Source organism: Meleagris gallopavo, chromosome 23, assembly GCF_000146605.3.
Source record: "Meleagris gallopavo isolate NT-WF06-2002-E0010 breed Aviagen turkey brand Nicholas breeding stock chromosome 23, Turkey_5.1, whole genome shotgun sequence".
Classification (NCBI taxonomy): Eukaryota; Metazoa; Chordata; class Aves; order Galliformes; family Phasianidae; genus Meleagris; species Meleagris gallopavo.
The window spans coordinates 5,623,851-5,639,525 of record NC_015033.2 but is presented as its reverse complement, the minus strand read 5'-3'; the positions used below and the strand labels follow the sequence as shown (position 1 = coordinate 5,639,525).

The window sequence follows — 15,675 nt, the reverse complement described above, 5'->3', positions numbered from 1 at the left end:
TCCCCCTGCAGTCTCTTGCTAAACTTTATATAAAGATTTGGGTCAAAGTCAAAAGGCAAAAACTCCAGTTGTTTTCTGGGATGAGTCAGAGAGTTGGAAATAAATTGTTTTGCTAGCGAGTTCTGACAGGGAAACTGATTGGTGTTTGGAACTGGGTTGAGTAAAAGTGTGAGCCTGCATGTCAGTAGGGACAAGTCCTTTTTCTCCCAAAGCTGTAGTATTGATGAAATATATTCGACAAGGTCAATATTCAATCCCATAGTGAAAAAAGAAGTTCCTTCTTTGTGAAGCAAAGCACCACAACCAGCAGTCTCAGATGGCAGGACTTCTGCATGCAGAGCTGCTTCTCCAACTCCTCCAAAAACAGGTTACAAAATGCCCTGCTTTGCCTCTGTGGTGAACACAGCCATGCACTGAACAGCACTTTCTTACCTCGATATTACATGTAGGGAACCACATCACCATGCACAGGGGTTTGGGCCTGAGCTCCCACTCCTTCCAAACTTGGGATTTTAATCTGCACGCTGCAGATTAAGCAAACTCAGCTGCACAGTGCATGCCGTGCTGACAGTTCAGGGGAAGTTTTCCACCTCCTTGCTCCCTGATAAGCCAGCTGTGGGCCACCTCTGCTGAGTTTATCCAGTGCTTTTAGTGAAGGGACAGAGAACAAGCAAAGTCCTGTGAAAGTGGGATTTGACGGAGTGATTAATTCCACCATCCAGCTGGTGGACACAGCAGCTGTTACTATTACAGTCCTGATAGCATTTCATTTATTTTAAAACCCTTTCTTAAAGCTTTAATATCACATCCATTTTAAATCACTTCATTTGAAGGTGCCAGCAGGGGGGATCAACTCGTAATGAACATGGGGAAAAAAAGACCAGTCTCCCATGTCACTTTCTGAGACAAAGCTTCTTATGCTTTTAAGATTGGACATCCTTAATTCTGCAGCAGTGGAACAGAACGCAGAGTAAAATCCAGGAGGGTTGAGAAAAATTCATTAATGATAACAGTAAGTAGGGGGAGAGCAGTTATACAACCTCAAAATTATTTGCATTAATGAAGTGCCCTCACCAACACTTTCCCTTTCTGAGCCATCCTGTGCTCATGGCACTATGGACAGTCACCATACAAGAATTAAGACTCAGGAATATGTGGTGATATCTGAGAAATGGGAGGAGAGAAATTGATCAGGGGCTGCCTGTAGGCTTGCAGAAACAGGATGGCTTGCTAGCAGGGAGGTCTCAATTCCTGCATCTAAGAAAAAAAAAAGATGAACTTCAGGATGGGAAATGGACAACTAACTGAATGGGAAGCTCCCCATATGAATACACAGACCACGAGAGCTTAGGAGAATCTAAAGGCATTTTGCTCTATAAAAACCTATCCAACAACCACTGAACTTGTTGGGGAGAGTCTTCTCTTCAGCAGTGGTGTGATTTAATCAAATCCAAAGACTGAAAGTGGTCAGATTGTTGGTAACACTGTGCAAATGACAGGTGATGCTGCCAGAGCAAGCAGCCTTACACACGTACTGCCCTGGGCACTGTGTGAGCTCAGTGATGCTGCAGGGATGAAAACAAGGGTGCATACATGAAAATAATAACCCCAGATCTTAAATGCTTTTCCACATATCTCCATTCAATAAAAGATCATCTAAAAACAAAACCAGACCAAGCAATCAGTCTAAAATTCCTGTCATTTGCTTTAAGACTCAGAAAAGTAATGAATTAAACTAGCATGGCAAAGATACTCCTCCAATAGATTAGTCCAGACAAAGTAATTATCTCTGATTTTTGTTTTAATCAGATCATCAGTCCTACAAGCAAGAAAATCTCTCCCTTTGTACACCACAGAAATGAAACATTCCCATACCTAACATATCACTCAAGAGATTAATGTCATCTCTCAGGGATTCAGCTGAAAAGCAACACTGCCAAGCTCTGGTGCAGTGCTCTGTAGGAGGTTCTACAGGTGAGTGCTCACATGCTGGGCTGATGGAAGCACCACTCCAGCCCCTTTCCTTTTGATGCCTACACTCCCACCTCCGACAAGCCTTTATTCACCACGGTGCAAAGGTTACCATCATATCCAGCTGCTGTGCTCTGTGCAACCTGTGTTTCCCACTGGGCACTGCACCAGGTACACTTGCAGGCATGGTTTGCTCTGGTGGGAGGAGCTGACTCACTGCTCTGTAGACTACAGGGAGACACCTTGAAGCAGAAAATGGCTTTGAAGAGCAGATGGCTGGGCTAGGCTGAGGTTAAAGACATTCATTATAAATCCTTCATCAAACTAGGCCATCGACGTGCAGTGATTATCAGATCAAGAGAATGTGCTTCGAATGGCAACTTCTGTGTTGCTGTCAGTCACACAAGGCTGCAGCCAAGTTGTGCTGAGTTGGGTCAGATCCCCTTCTCACAGACCTGAGAGCAATACCTCCAAAGCCAGAAGGAATCTGGAAAGCTACGTGACTTGTCTCTGCACAGAATGCCTGCAGTCTCCAAACAATGCCAGCTGCAGAAATCACAAACTCCAGTTACTGACACGCATATACAGAGCATCACTGCCAAAGGCCCTACCAACAGAACCCTACCAATCTTTACCAGATAGGAATCAGACCCTGAATAATGCAGTAGTGAAATGAGAATTGAGGCCAACTAAAATTATTCCTGTTAAAGCACAGCTCAGGTTAAGCAGAAAGCAATTATTTCCTTTGCTGTGCTCACACCAACACATTGCTCAGTGGTGAATAAGCTGCGTCCCATATGCCACTATGGAAGGGATGTGAGCAAATCAGCCTGCCTGAAATACTTTCTTCTGAAAACAATGCAAATTTCTCAGCTTAATGGCTTTTGTTCCCCCAAGGAATAACATAAATTAAACTGTTCAATTTGTAGTGATTTTCTTGTCAGTTGGTATAATGATCATGAGGTTATGGCTCGAACATCTGAAATCCAGTATTGCTGGGCTTCTTAAATTGATTGTTAAAAAAGCCATTCCAGACAAAATAATCTCTAAAAAGGTCTTTTTTTTTTCCCCCTCCAGTTTTTGCTTCAAAAATGATTTTTTTTTGAAGCTGTGGACAATATACCTTACTTCAGACCTGCTTCAAAATTACAGCACTGCTGGAAACAATTTACAATTAGACTTTGAGAATTTCCAACCTCCAGTTATTCAGTGATTAAGTAGCAATACGGAATATTTGTATATATTGCTCCTCTGTCACTTTCTACACAAAGCCTTATCTGAAGCTAGTTAATACAGTCACAGCTAGTTAATGACATTTACAACTTGCTATGGGAAGAAAGCAGTGAAACCATTCATAGAGCAACAGACTTTTGTTCTGCCATGTGAAGATACAGAAGTTCTGATTTCTTGCTGCTGTCCCACACCTCCTCTGCCAGCATGCATGCTTTAACATCACCATGATGACATTAAGGCAAATGCTCAACAAATAGCTCAATTTATGGTCACCTCCAAAAATATTACTCCATCATCTGATAATCTTTCACTCTCCTTAGTGATATCTCTCTGGTTAACCTGTTATAGAACCAGTAGGTGCCATGTTTATATTTGGAGAATGGGAAAGTGGTATTTGGGTGGTGAGGCACTGGAACAGGTTGCCCAAGGAGGCTGTGGATGCCCCATCCCTGCAGGCATCCAAGGCCAGGCTGGATGTGGCTCTGGGCAGCCTGGGCTGCTGGTTGGTGACCCAGCACACAGCAGGGGGTTGGAACTGGATGAGCGCTGGGGTCCTTTGCAACCCAGGCTTTCTGTGAGTCTATGAAATATTTTTCCATCTTCAATAACAGTTTATATTGTTAATAACAGCATCTCTGTGCATTTGCCCAGCTGACTAAGATGACCGTAAGGGATTTATTCTGGTCATTTCCTTCTGTGACCCAAATTCACATTTGCAGACAGATCTTGAAAGGATAAAGAGTAATACTTTAACCCACTGCAGATTGCAAACCTAATCTACTCTTAAGAGAGCGACAGTCACTCAATTTGAGAAAAATTGGTGAGCAAAGATAGACCAGAACTGTTTGTCAAATATGTTCATTTTATTTATTCCCTGTTACGTACCATGAAGACTAAATATTATTGCTACTGTAAAATCTTCCAACACTTGCCCTCATTAAAGACCAAAAGCCCTACACAACAACACCAAGCTATGCCCTGGAATGTCAGATAACCAGACTGTATCACATTCAGATTTTAAGCAAAGGTCACAAAGCTGGCTTTAGTGCTCAACTCAATCCTATTTTTGCTCTCTGTTGTAGATAAGGGGAGCCTGTAAGGTGCTGCACAGTGCCTCTATCCTGTGCTTTCCTTAGCAGGTGGTGGTGAAAGGAAAAGAAAGGGAGAGTCGAAGTCCAACCATTTATATTCCAGTGGCATCAGCTTGGAAGAATGACCTCAGATTGGTGAAACAACTGAAGCACATCTCACCAGCACCACTGTCTATATGGGTGTTCCTGACTTTCCGACTTTTGTACAACCTATTAAGTGACATGTGGCATTTCAGATTCAAACTAAAGCTTTCCAATAGGTGCTGTGAGCAACAAGCTTTAAAAGCTCTACCAGCAACTATTTATTTGAGTTTGAGTTACTCTTTAAGAGGCTATGCCATCTCACACCTGGTGTGAAGGGGCTAACCTTTAGAACCTCCCACTTACTGCTTGGAGAAAAAGCAGCTCTGCATCAAAACAGTGCTGCTGTGAAGCAAACTTAGCTCTGCTGAACAACTCGAGCCCAAGCTGTCATCTTCACCCCTTATTTGCTGCTCACCTCCCTCTAAACTTTTCACTTCCCACAAAACCAGCAGTAAAAGCCTGTTCTAAGTGTTTACTCGTATGTTTTTTTGACAGCCCCCCCAAAAAGCACATAATGCCTGCTAACCTAACGTTACACATGGCTTCATGGAGCTCTTGGTGAGCCGTAAGAGCTGGTGGGAACTGGAGAGACACCTCATAACTCAGGCACTCTGTTTTGCAACACAGCATCTGTCATCCTCTCCGTCAGTTTAAGATCCCGTAGGTTTCTCCTGCTAATTATTTACAGTTGTAATGGATGATTGGTCAGCGTGAACAAAAGAGTGTTTTTCCTAGTCTGCTGCTGATGGTTGTTGGTGATTTGCATTGCTGTACACTGCAGAGATAGTACCAAGTTGGATTTATCTTGCTTAAGATGCAGACAAGATGTGAAGCTACACATGAAGATTCACCACAATGAATCACCACGACTTACCTCCACAGTAAAGCAACTCATTGCAGCTAGAGGTCAGTAAAAACAGGTAACAGCACAAATGGCATTACTCCATGGTTCCTTCGAGAGGAATTATTCTATTCAGAAACTATCCCAAGCCCTTTATTTTGGGCTTAAGTTAGCAGTGTGCCAGCTGGCCACTTGGAAACTAAGTTCATTTACTCACGTAGTGTGTAGGCTGCACATGCTGGATCAGTAAAATGTCCTGCACAGAGTTGCTCCCATGGGTTTGAAAGCCAGCACAGAGGGACCTCCACTAGGGATGAAGCACTGTCTCAGGCTCAGCATCTCCATCAGGCTTCAGCTGTTCCACTGAGGCTGTCTACAGGGGTGATAGTTACAGCAAGCTCTAGTATTGTTATACACACACTGTCTCCCTGCTGCACAAGTGTGTGCAACCCTATCCATATTTATAGGTGACTGTACACAGTCATTCCCACAGCAGAAAGACAAGACCATTTTAGGTTCTCCCTAAGTAAGCTGGGCTAAATTTTAGCTGTCAGAGCACAGTGGCTCACCTTGAACTATGCATCTGAGGGAGAGAAGCAGTATGCTCCTCTTTAAGAGCTTCCAGAACCATCCCTTCAAGGTACTTTCCCAATGCGTTCTTATGCTGCTCCAAAACCCAACCCATTAATGCTCACATCTGAGTAAGAGACACAGCAGGAATGAAGCTGTCTCAAAAAGATACAGGCTGACTGAGGATGAAATGCTAGGTTTGGACAGTCGCTTCAGGTGATCTTAATTTTAATGTCCTGGGGATTAGACATTTCCTTAACTCAACGTGCACACTTCTAAAAAGTCAGTCTGTATCTCAATTACATTATGCAGATTTGCTTTCTTGCACATTTTTGGATTCTCACGCATACCAAACTCCAGCATTTCATCAAGGAGACATATCTGCAGGCAATGTGACAGCTGCTTCCTGGCTCTCTGAGCCTGCAACATTTTATTTGGGTCATGCATAGTATCTTTCCTCCCCTTTGAAGCAGGTAAAATGTCTGCTCGTTTGTGACAGTGGGAGACACCACCACAAAATTAAGCCATTTCAGAAGAAAATTGTCAAGGAGGACAAAGTTGCATCTTTACAACAATGCATGGGCAGTGTTTCTTGAGCTAGCAGTGTATTGCACAGGGAGCTAAATTCAGCTCTTCCACCTGGCAGCTTCACTGATGGGAGTCAGTGCAGTCTGAGTGCAAGCTCACTGCATCCCATCCACAGCAGGATCCCTTCACAGGGAGGCTTCCCACATCCACAGAGCTGGAGATGGGGTCACCTCCGTGCACTGCCTTTGTGGAGGAGAATCTGCAGTAGTAAAGCAACCCTGGGGACACTTTCTCATCAGTTCTATTTGCAGGGAATCATTACGGTGATGACCAGTTCTGGCAACCAACCAACAGGGGCATGTTTTGTGCTGAAGGTTACAGATAGTAACAGGGATCCCAATAAGAACGAAATTTAAGTTCTGCCCCATTTACCAGCAATTAGAAATATGGAAAATCAATATAAATACTATGTAACTGTTGATGCCAACAATGGATAAATATTTCTAGCTGGATGAATTCAATACTAATGAATTAGACATTAATCAGTAGCATAAAATATTATTAAAGTTTCTTATCTGGAAAAAACAAACAAACATACTTTGTAAAATCACTTTGATGTGATGGAGTGTCCCGAATGGCAGCTTCATAAATAAAGCTTTACTAAGCCTTGCTCTTCTGCTTGCACTGGGTTATGTGGGTGTCAGCTTGGTCTGTTCCTTGCTGTTCTGAGGGGTGCTAAGCTCCAAATAAAATCAGGGCTTTCGGAGCTCTATGTTGGGTTGAACAAAATGCTACAAACTAAGAACAAATCTAGATCTTCATTCTGAGGCATCGCAGTAGGATGAACCTGCAAGTAAGAGCAGAAGCCAGTCAAAATAGTTGAGTTTGAGATGCGACCTCTGCAAAATTAGTCAGCCTTGCAGGATAACGAAGCAAAACCATGTATTTGTGACCAAAGGAAAGGTACAAATGTGCTGAAACCTTCACTGGTGTCTCACTGGAAAGCTCGGCAGGACAGATCACTGTGTTAAGTGGATGCAAGCTTTGAGTCCATAATAAAACCTGCAGCCAAAAAGGTGTGACCCAGTTTCTTGTTCCACCTCTGAACAATTTGCACAGCTCTAAATATAAAACTGTTGATAACATACCCATATTTGTTGCACAGGGAGCGTGCTGCATGAACTGTACCAGGCAAAAAGTTGGGTATTTCCAACCACACTGCACAATCTCTCCTTTTCATAAGAGAATCAGATGCTGTTTTTATCATACCCACATACAAATAAACGTGAAAGCCCATGTTGAAATTAGAAATATATTTGTGTTATTTTGAAACATGGCACTACACAGTGAAAATCATGTCATTGCATTTGTCTTGAAAGAATAACAGAAGACAGTATTGATACAGAACATCCTCTCACTGTCCCACTGCATTCTGTTTCCGTGTGTTTTTAGAAGTAATAATGCTAACGATGGCAGCATTAAGTCACATTGAATAAGCTGCAGAGCTAACAGAAGTAAACACTCTCACCCTGGTTTTAACCTCAGCGTGGTGCAAACCCCCCTGCAAACACTGTGAGCCAATGGAGTAACTCCAGTGATGCCAGCAAAGCCATACTGATACAGGATCACATCAGATCTGTTCCATAGCTTCTGCTTGGGCCTGATGTACATAGCCCCAGTAGAGTGCCCCCTCCTTGCATATCTCAAAGCACTTTAAAATGATAAATAGTTCCTGTGACCTTCATTTTATAGGTGGGAAAATGGAGGCACAGACAGTAAGAGTGAATTGCTGAAAGTCTTCTAGGATCAGGAACAACAGCCAGGTGCCCTAAGCCCCAACCCTGCACCACTGGACCACACAGAGCAATGTGCTCCTGTCTGCCCGAGCAATCAGCACGACTGATACAAGACATTTGGAGCCAGGTGTCCAGAAAGGACCACTCATATTAACTGAGCAAGGCAATATTATAACCAGAGTGTTTTTCTTTTAAGAAATACTATAGCATTTGCAGTAGTTAAATAGATGCTACGTTTATCAGCTCTTTTATAATAGCATACAGTCCTTAGATTGTTTATTACTATGTTATTTCTTACCTCAAGCCTTCCCAGCTACTCTAGATAATATTTGAAATACACAGAGCTTTAAAAAAATATTTCCATTACAAATATTTTAAAAATATACTTATCCTAAAAAGCTGTCCGGCACTATTCCAAAAATCTCTTGTAATAAATGTCTTTTTTTTTTCATTTTAACAAAAATAACTAATGTTATATAGTAGAGCTCAAGTTTTGACAAATCTATAATACAGTCAGAAATATCTTGGGCCAGATTCCACTCTTGTTTATGCAGTTAGGATCATGGTGTTCACATCATCTGGTTTACTCTGGCATAACCAGAAGCAGAATATAGCCCTTAGTGCTTTAAAGTAACTAAACAGGCTGAACACTGCAACAATTACTTGTGCTTAGCGTTACACAGAAGGGAATTCCTTTATTTCATTGCAACTGAAAATGCAAAAGAACGTTATGGTTTGTATTTTTGCCATAGCCAAAGAGGTGTCAGGCAGCTGCAAGTGGATGACTCAGATCCACAACCACATTTTGCCTGTAGAAAAGGAAATTTTGGCTGAATGTCTGCAACTGCTGTCACAGAAACTGCACTGTCAGTCACTGAAAGAAGGATGCACATCTAGAGAGAAGACTCGTGGAGAGAAATCACCAACCTTCCTATGCTTTCCACAGTCCTAGGAATCCTTTTAACTGCATTTTGTCACTCAGGAAGTTGTGTGAGCTTGCTAGAATCTCCCAGAAATTCACTGTAGGAAAGACACTCCTAAATTGCACCCAGATTTCCAGCTGAGCTGCCTCCCCCTAGCCAGCCCTTTTCCAAGTGCACGTTTAAAACAAGCTACAAAGTGCTTACAGGATCTGCATCTGATCAGGACAGTGTGGAAGCTGACAGTCTTTTAAAACACTGGAACATTTTTATTTTTTTCTCCTTTCTCCCTTTTCCTTCTGGCCTTCACATTTAAATGCAGTGTTTGACTAATGATGACAGAAATTAATCTGCTCTCATTGCATCAGGTTATAAATGCAAGTAACAGTCTCAGCTGCAAACTGGGATTCCTTCCTGTGACCTTCATGAAATTACTATGGAACCTTATACACTGATTTAATCTAATCATGTCTAAAACTGGTAGTCTGGTTTTCTTCCTAGACTTTGGCTGCTGATCTATCATTAATTTATAAACCAAGGAAATTTAAGTACATAGGCTAAGTTCAGTCCTCACTGTCGTCTTCATCATCATCGTCATCTTTACTGGGAGCACATCTTTGGAAGCAGTGCACTAGAGTTGCTAGGAAGAAGCTTGATAGAATTGCAGCAATGGAGACTGCGACTCCAGAGAAGATGATGATAAAAAGGTCCGTCAATGACAAACTAAATTTGCATTCACTAAAGCTGACCTCAGATAATTCATTCAGAAAGATTCTTCTATTTTCTACAGGCAGGGAACACTGGATTTCATGGAGACCTGCAAAGAAGAGGAGAGGGAAACAAATCAGAGGAATATTGATGAAACCTTCTGTAGCTCTGGACAGAGACCGAATGCCTGAGGAAAATGTTTTAAGGGTTATTTCTAGGCTTAGGAACTGGTATGAAATTCAGGAAAAATAAAAGAACAAAATTTGACGCTATCCAAAAGCCATTCCACAGCCCTTTGGAGCACCCCCCCAGTATGCTGCTTCATTTTTACTTTTCCAGGTGATGGTTTTCAACTGAGACAGGGGAGGTTTAGGTTGGATATTAGGAGGAAGTTTTTCACCCAGAGGGTGGTGAGGCAGTGGAACAGGTTGCCCAAGGAGGCTGTGGATGCCCCATCCCTGCAGGCATTCAAGGCCAGGCTGGATGTGGCTCTGGGCAGCCTGGGCTGCTGGTTGGTGACCTGCACACAGCAGGGGGTTGGAACTGGATGAGCACTGTGGTCCTTTGCAACCCAGGCCATTCTGTGATTCTATGTGTGACCTGATGGCTGTGGTTCTGAGAATTCAAAGTGTGACTGCTGAACTCAGGATGCAGCTACACCTGGAGGCCCAGGAACATTTCCCTACTAATGCTTCTGAACAAACATTCTCACTCCAAAAAGGGATAACAGGGATATTGAATTTTTTTCCGCACTTTGGTGCTTTCTGCACCTTATTTTTTTTCCCCCATGTACACAACTACAGCTGCCTTTTTCTTCTGGTCAAAATGACAACTTAGGTTTAACGGATGCTCCTCCTTAGGTTTGACTCTGACCTCTTTCAGCCTTTCCTCTCCAACTCTTCAGCAGATACGCTGACTAACAGCTATTATGCCTCGCTGCACTACTGAAGGATGCCTAGAGCCACGTTCTTCACAGGGAAAGCAAAAATGTCCACATTTAAAAACTGGTGAGGAATATAATATGGTACTAGGGAGTTTAAAAGCGTAGCTCATTGCATATCCCAGGTTACCTCATTTTCAAGAGGGAAAAGGGGGAGAGTATAAAAATAGGGCTAGAATGGAACACTGAAGGAATGAAGTCTGTATCACAGCTAGCAAGACAGCTTTTATCTGCTGCTGAGGGTATGAATGTGAAGAGGAAATATGAGAAATGTGCTTTAGTGATGTGAGAAGTGCTGCTGCTTTACTGGACTCGCACTGTTCTTTGCTAATGATCACAAAACAGGACCCAGCTTTTGACTGCACTGCTGTGTGTGCAGTGCACGGGAGGCTTCTATTGCACAGCTCCAGCAGAGCACCAACACTGTGCCACTGCAGAAGGGATGTGTGCCTCTGCTTTACGATTTTCATTTTCCTTGTGGTTGAATTGCTACAGTGCATTAGGTTTTATTACAAAGCCCTAGTGGTGCAAACCTGACTGCTTACCTGGATGCTGATACCTGTTATGCTGATGTGACAGGGAGCTTCAGCCAAGTCAGCGAGGGATTCATTTACCACCCTGACTTACGTGGCCCTGTAATGACGATGAGCTTACTAAATTTTGATTCTTAAAAGCCATCCTCTATCTGCCTTATCTGTCTGTCTCCCTGCAGTTCTGCTGCTAGCCTCCCTTTTCATTCTCCTCTCCCTCACAACGTAACAAAAGCTGCCAGCAGAACAGGACAGCAGTCAGCCTGCCCTAGGCTGAATGTCTTCCTCTAGGCAGGCTGCCACCTGAACACAAGCGACGTTCTTCCTCTGAGCCCAAAGCATGGCAGATGGTGCAGCAATGTGCTCTGCAGCCCCCTGAGCCCCCCCGGCCTGGAAGGTGGAGGATCCTCCTGCTTTCAGACATCCTCTGAGACTTTTGGAAACGGGGAACCTGCAGTATTTGTATTTATCTCATGTCTTGTAGACACGCTGACATACTGGAGCCCCGGAGCGTGCCTGTGCCTGCACAGATGGGAAGAAGAAGAACACACTCCTGCATTGCACAGCTCGTGACAGAGGTCCCTGTACAAAGCTTTCTTCTGTGAGAAGTTGGGGTTGGCAGAATGTTGTCCTTATTGTCCTCAGAATGCAAACTCAAGGGGGAAATAGGAGAGGCAAACCAAAGAGGATGGGGATGGTTACCTTTCTGTGTTTCAATCCATGAGAAATAAAGGAGAAGTGAAAAGCACTTGGATAACAAGGCTTGGACAACAAGGCCTGTGTGTTTTTTTGGCAGATTTTAGAAAAGCAAAAAAGTTCTCTTTAAATCAGAGCAATAAAAGCAGTTACTGCTGTTGCATAGAAACAGCAAGAAAATGACTATAAGCTACTGAAAATTTGTCTGAAGAGGAAGTTCCTGCTAACAAGAAAAGATCATTATGTTTGGACAGAAAAGCCAGGTCCAAGTGAATATGCCACCTCAAATTCCATTTCCTTACAGCAAGTACAAGACAATAACAGTTTTCTACACCAGCTGTAGAACAAACCATTGATGAGTGGTACGATCTTAGCAGAACTGCTGTCTGCAGAGCAGCTGAGCCCTGCTCTCAGCACGCCCAAAGACAGACTGCACAGCTGAATTGTTACAATGACTTTACCTATCCTGGGCTATTCCTGCTCCTGGATGCTTTCATCTACCATCACAGTGGATAGAATGCAGGTAGAAAAGCACCTGCAACATACCAAGACACTTAGAGAGTATTTCTTGCTATGAGAAGCAGTGTATTGCAATTTCTTGCTATGAGAAGCAGTGTACTGCAAGAGTTTTGAGTCAGATTAGACAATAAAAGGATAAAAAAACTCTTCTCTCTCCACGTAGCTGTGGGTACTGAAATCTAGGTCATGTTCCCAAACAGTGAGATAAGGAGTTTTCTACCACCAAGCAGCTGTATTCTACTGACCCAGGGAGTGTCTCCTTCCAAAGCAGATGCAGTCAGTGTCAGACCTGGCTTCCCTCTGCACACCATGACACGAAGCCATGCACACTGCTGCGTAGGACAACACGTCATCAAAACCACCTCATCTGCTTTCTTCCGTAGCAACACAGAACTTTCTTTATAATATCAGGTTGTCTGCAACAAATGAAATCCAGTCTGAGTGAGCTGATGCCCTAAGCTCCACCTGTCCCACTACACCCGTGCCCAGCGACAGATCCCATTTTGTTCCTTGCTTAGGCAGAAAGTAATCCCACATCATCCCACACCACTTCTAGTGCCATCTGACCTCAGTCATCTACTGTCACTCATTTTGACCTCTCAATTACATTATTTTTCATAATATTTATATATATTCATTGAATTCTGTAGAACCCATCCAGCTTATTCTTTAAAATTCAGCCAGGCTTCTTGCGGAGGGCATCACCAAGAAGTCTGCTTTTCAGTGCTTGGCTGCAGCAAGAAACCCTTTGATGACAGTTATAAATATCTCCCCGCTTCCACAACACATTCAAACAAATCTGTAAATGAAATAACAAGTGTGAGCATGTTATAAATACATAGCTTATGTTATTTTGGCCAGGGTCACTGCATTATCTCCAGCTGTCTCAAGGACAATCTCACACGCTCTGTCTTTCTGCTATGCCATCTGAAGAAGCCCACGTAGTACAGTGGCAACGGAGTTGTGATGCAGATGTAATGCACTGCTTGCTTTTAACATGGGAATGCTTTGAAGTCCCACTCTAGGGACAGGTTCTGGATTTTATACAGGCACTGAAAGCTGCAGAAATGAGATAAAAACATGGGAACAGATCACCTAACTAACAGGGGAAGTGTGAAATTGCTGGAACTCCAGAACAAGAAAACATACACAGTTCTTTACAGACTGTAGTGAGGCAGGGGGGTTCCAGATGAAGTTCATTTCAATGAGATTTCCTCATAGGTTTTCAAAGAATGTGACTGTGAGATGCCTTGCCATTGGAGGCTTGTAACTGTTGAAACCCAGGGTTTCGTCCTTGACAATCAGTTCTAGCAGTTACTTCAGCCTAGAGCCTAATTGCACTGGTACAGCACTATGCACAGCTCTGTCGTCCTGCAGTCGAGGCTGAAATACTTCCCCTGGAAAGATGAAACTCTTAGAAAATGAATGCACTTTGAAAGCAGTCTGTACAAAACCACATGCAAATGATTAATAATTAATTCCCTTGTAAGTTAATGAAAACAGACCTATGATAGCTCTGCAGTGCTCCAAGTTTAAACTTTTGATGAAAACAAACCAGAAACAAAAACCAGGTACCAATCTCCATTAACACTGGTATTTGTAGCTGTGATTCAACCACCTTCATCATGGGAACTGCTGGACCAGTAAGCTTCCAATGGGGCACTGGCTCAAGCACTGACTGCATTCCAATTACCTGCCCTTGCATCTAACATGAGGTTTTCCTACATATTTTGACTGCTGACGTATTTTGAGTGGTGCCTTTGTTTCATATTCCTTTGCTTAGAGACAACAGCAGCACGTTATCACTTACCCAGATCAGCCTGGCATTCCAAGCACTCTGTGTGCATCTGCTCCCTTATAACACTTCTGACTTCTTAATACCTGTGCAAACTAAATGTTTCGTGGGATAGCTTCTGAAAGTCACTGTTACTTCAATAATATGGTCTGTTAGCTCTCTACAGCTGAGAAATCTTGCTCTGTTTTGAGTTTAAAAAAATGGGAGAAGGAGGCCTCAATTCTATTGGGTCTTGTGGATTTCATATAAAACAAATATTAAGATGATTTCCTAGCAGTTGGCAATACACAATAGTAGGAGAAAATGAAAATGCCCGTTCGTACATACACTGATAGATGTAAGGAATACATACATGAAATGTGCTTAATGCATGTGCTTGTAACAGTAGGCAGAAGAGCACTATAATGTGCTATTGAAATATTTGGGAGAAGCAAAACTGGTATTTGGGTGGTGAGGCACTGGAACAGGCTGTGGATGCCCCATCCCTGCAGGCATTCAAGGCCAGGCTGGATGTGGCTCTGGGCAGCCTGGGCTGCTGGTTGGTGACCTGCACACAGCAGGGGGTTGGAACTGGATGAGCATCGTGGTCCTTTTCAACCCAGGCCATTCTGTGATTCTATGATTTGCCCCTTTGAGTGGAGTTCAGCTGTTCTCTCGTATCACTGAATGCAGTTTACACACACTTGAGATGTTTAAATGTGGCGTTTAATTTCTGGTATGGTATTTTGCCCCCAGCTATAGTTCTCTTTAGTCTACTTAAACATTGTCACTGATGTAATAGATGTATTAATAAGTGGTGAGAGAGGCACTGCCTCTGAAGAGAGATGGAATTTCATTACAGTCAGCCTCGAGCTACCAGAAAAGTAAGGCTTAAAGAAATCTGAGGCCTATATTTAGATCTCTAAACAATTTTTCTAATGGTCAAATGCCCCAGAGTTTCCTACATTGACATTAGAAGGTGCTCAACAGTTTCTTCAAAAGTAGCTTCAATGTCTAAATATCAAGTTTAACATCAGGTGCCACGCTGCAAATGTTGCCCTCGTGTCTTGAAATCTGTGAAAGATGGATGCACTCCAAAAAGCCTTATGATGGAAGAAATAGAGTGAAAAGCCAGTGGCAGTCAGATCATTTTACTGAAAATGACTAGGATATCACATTATGTATTTATATATGGATATATATAGAAACAGATTTGTTGTGCTTGTTAGGGAATCTTATTCCTGTTAGGAGTTTCTGCTTGAACAGAAGAAAAGCTGCTGAATGGGCAGTCTTAAGGCTTTCAGTTCATTTCCAAAAACTGGGTATTATGTTCTGTCCCAGCCATGTGCCAACGTGTGCATGATTCCTGGGGAAGAACTGAATGGCTGCAATGGCCAGAAGAGCAGAACAGCCTGTCCTTCTTAGCTGAAGCTTTCCCTGGTTCTATATTGGTACATGAAATTAAGGCAACCTT

General features: G+C 42.9%; 1 protein-coding gene across 12 annotated transcripts in view; it reads right to left on the bottom strand.

Annotated features, from left to right (window-relative positions):
• Positions 1-15,675, bottom strand: part of LRRC38 (leucine rich repeat containing 38) — an 81,132-nt gene that overhangs the window by 17,314 nt on the left and 48,143 nt on the right. For 3 of the 12 annotated variants that reach the window (XM_010722932.1, XM_031556681.1, XM_031556682.1), the window contains one exon: positions 7,617-9,851. In XM_010722932.1, coding sequence (XP_010721234.1) covers positions 9,598-9,851 — 254 coding nt within the window. In that variant the 3' untranslated portion in view covers positions 7,617-9,597. Of the gene's footprint in view, positions 1-3,770; positions 5,332-5,437; positions 5,594-6,916; positions 7,166-7,616; positions 9,852-15,675 lie in introns of those variants that run through there. The other 9 variants (XM_031556686.1, XM_031556685.1, XR_004161929.1 and 6 more) reach the window with 7 other exon arrangements.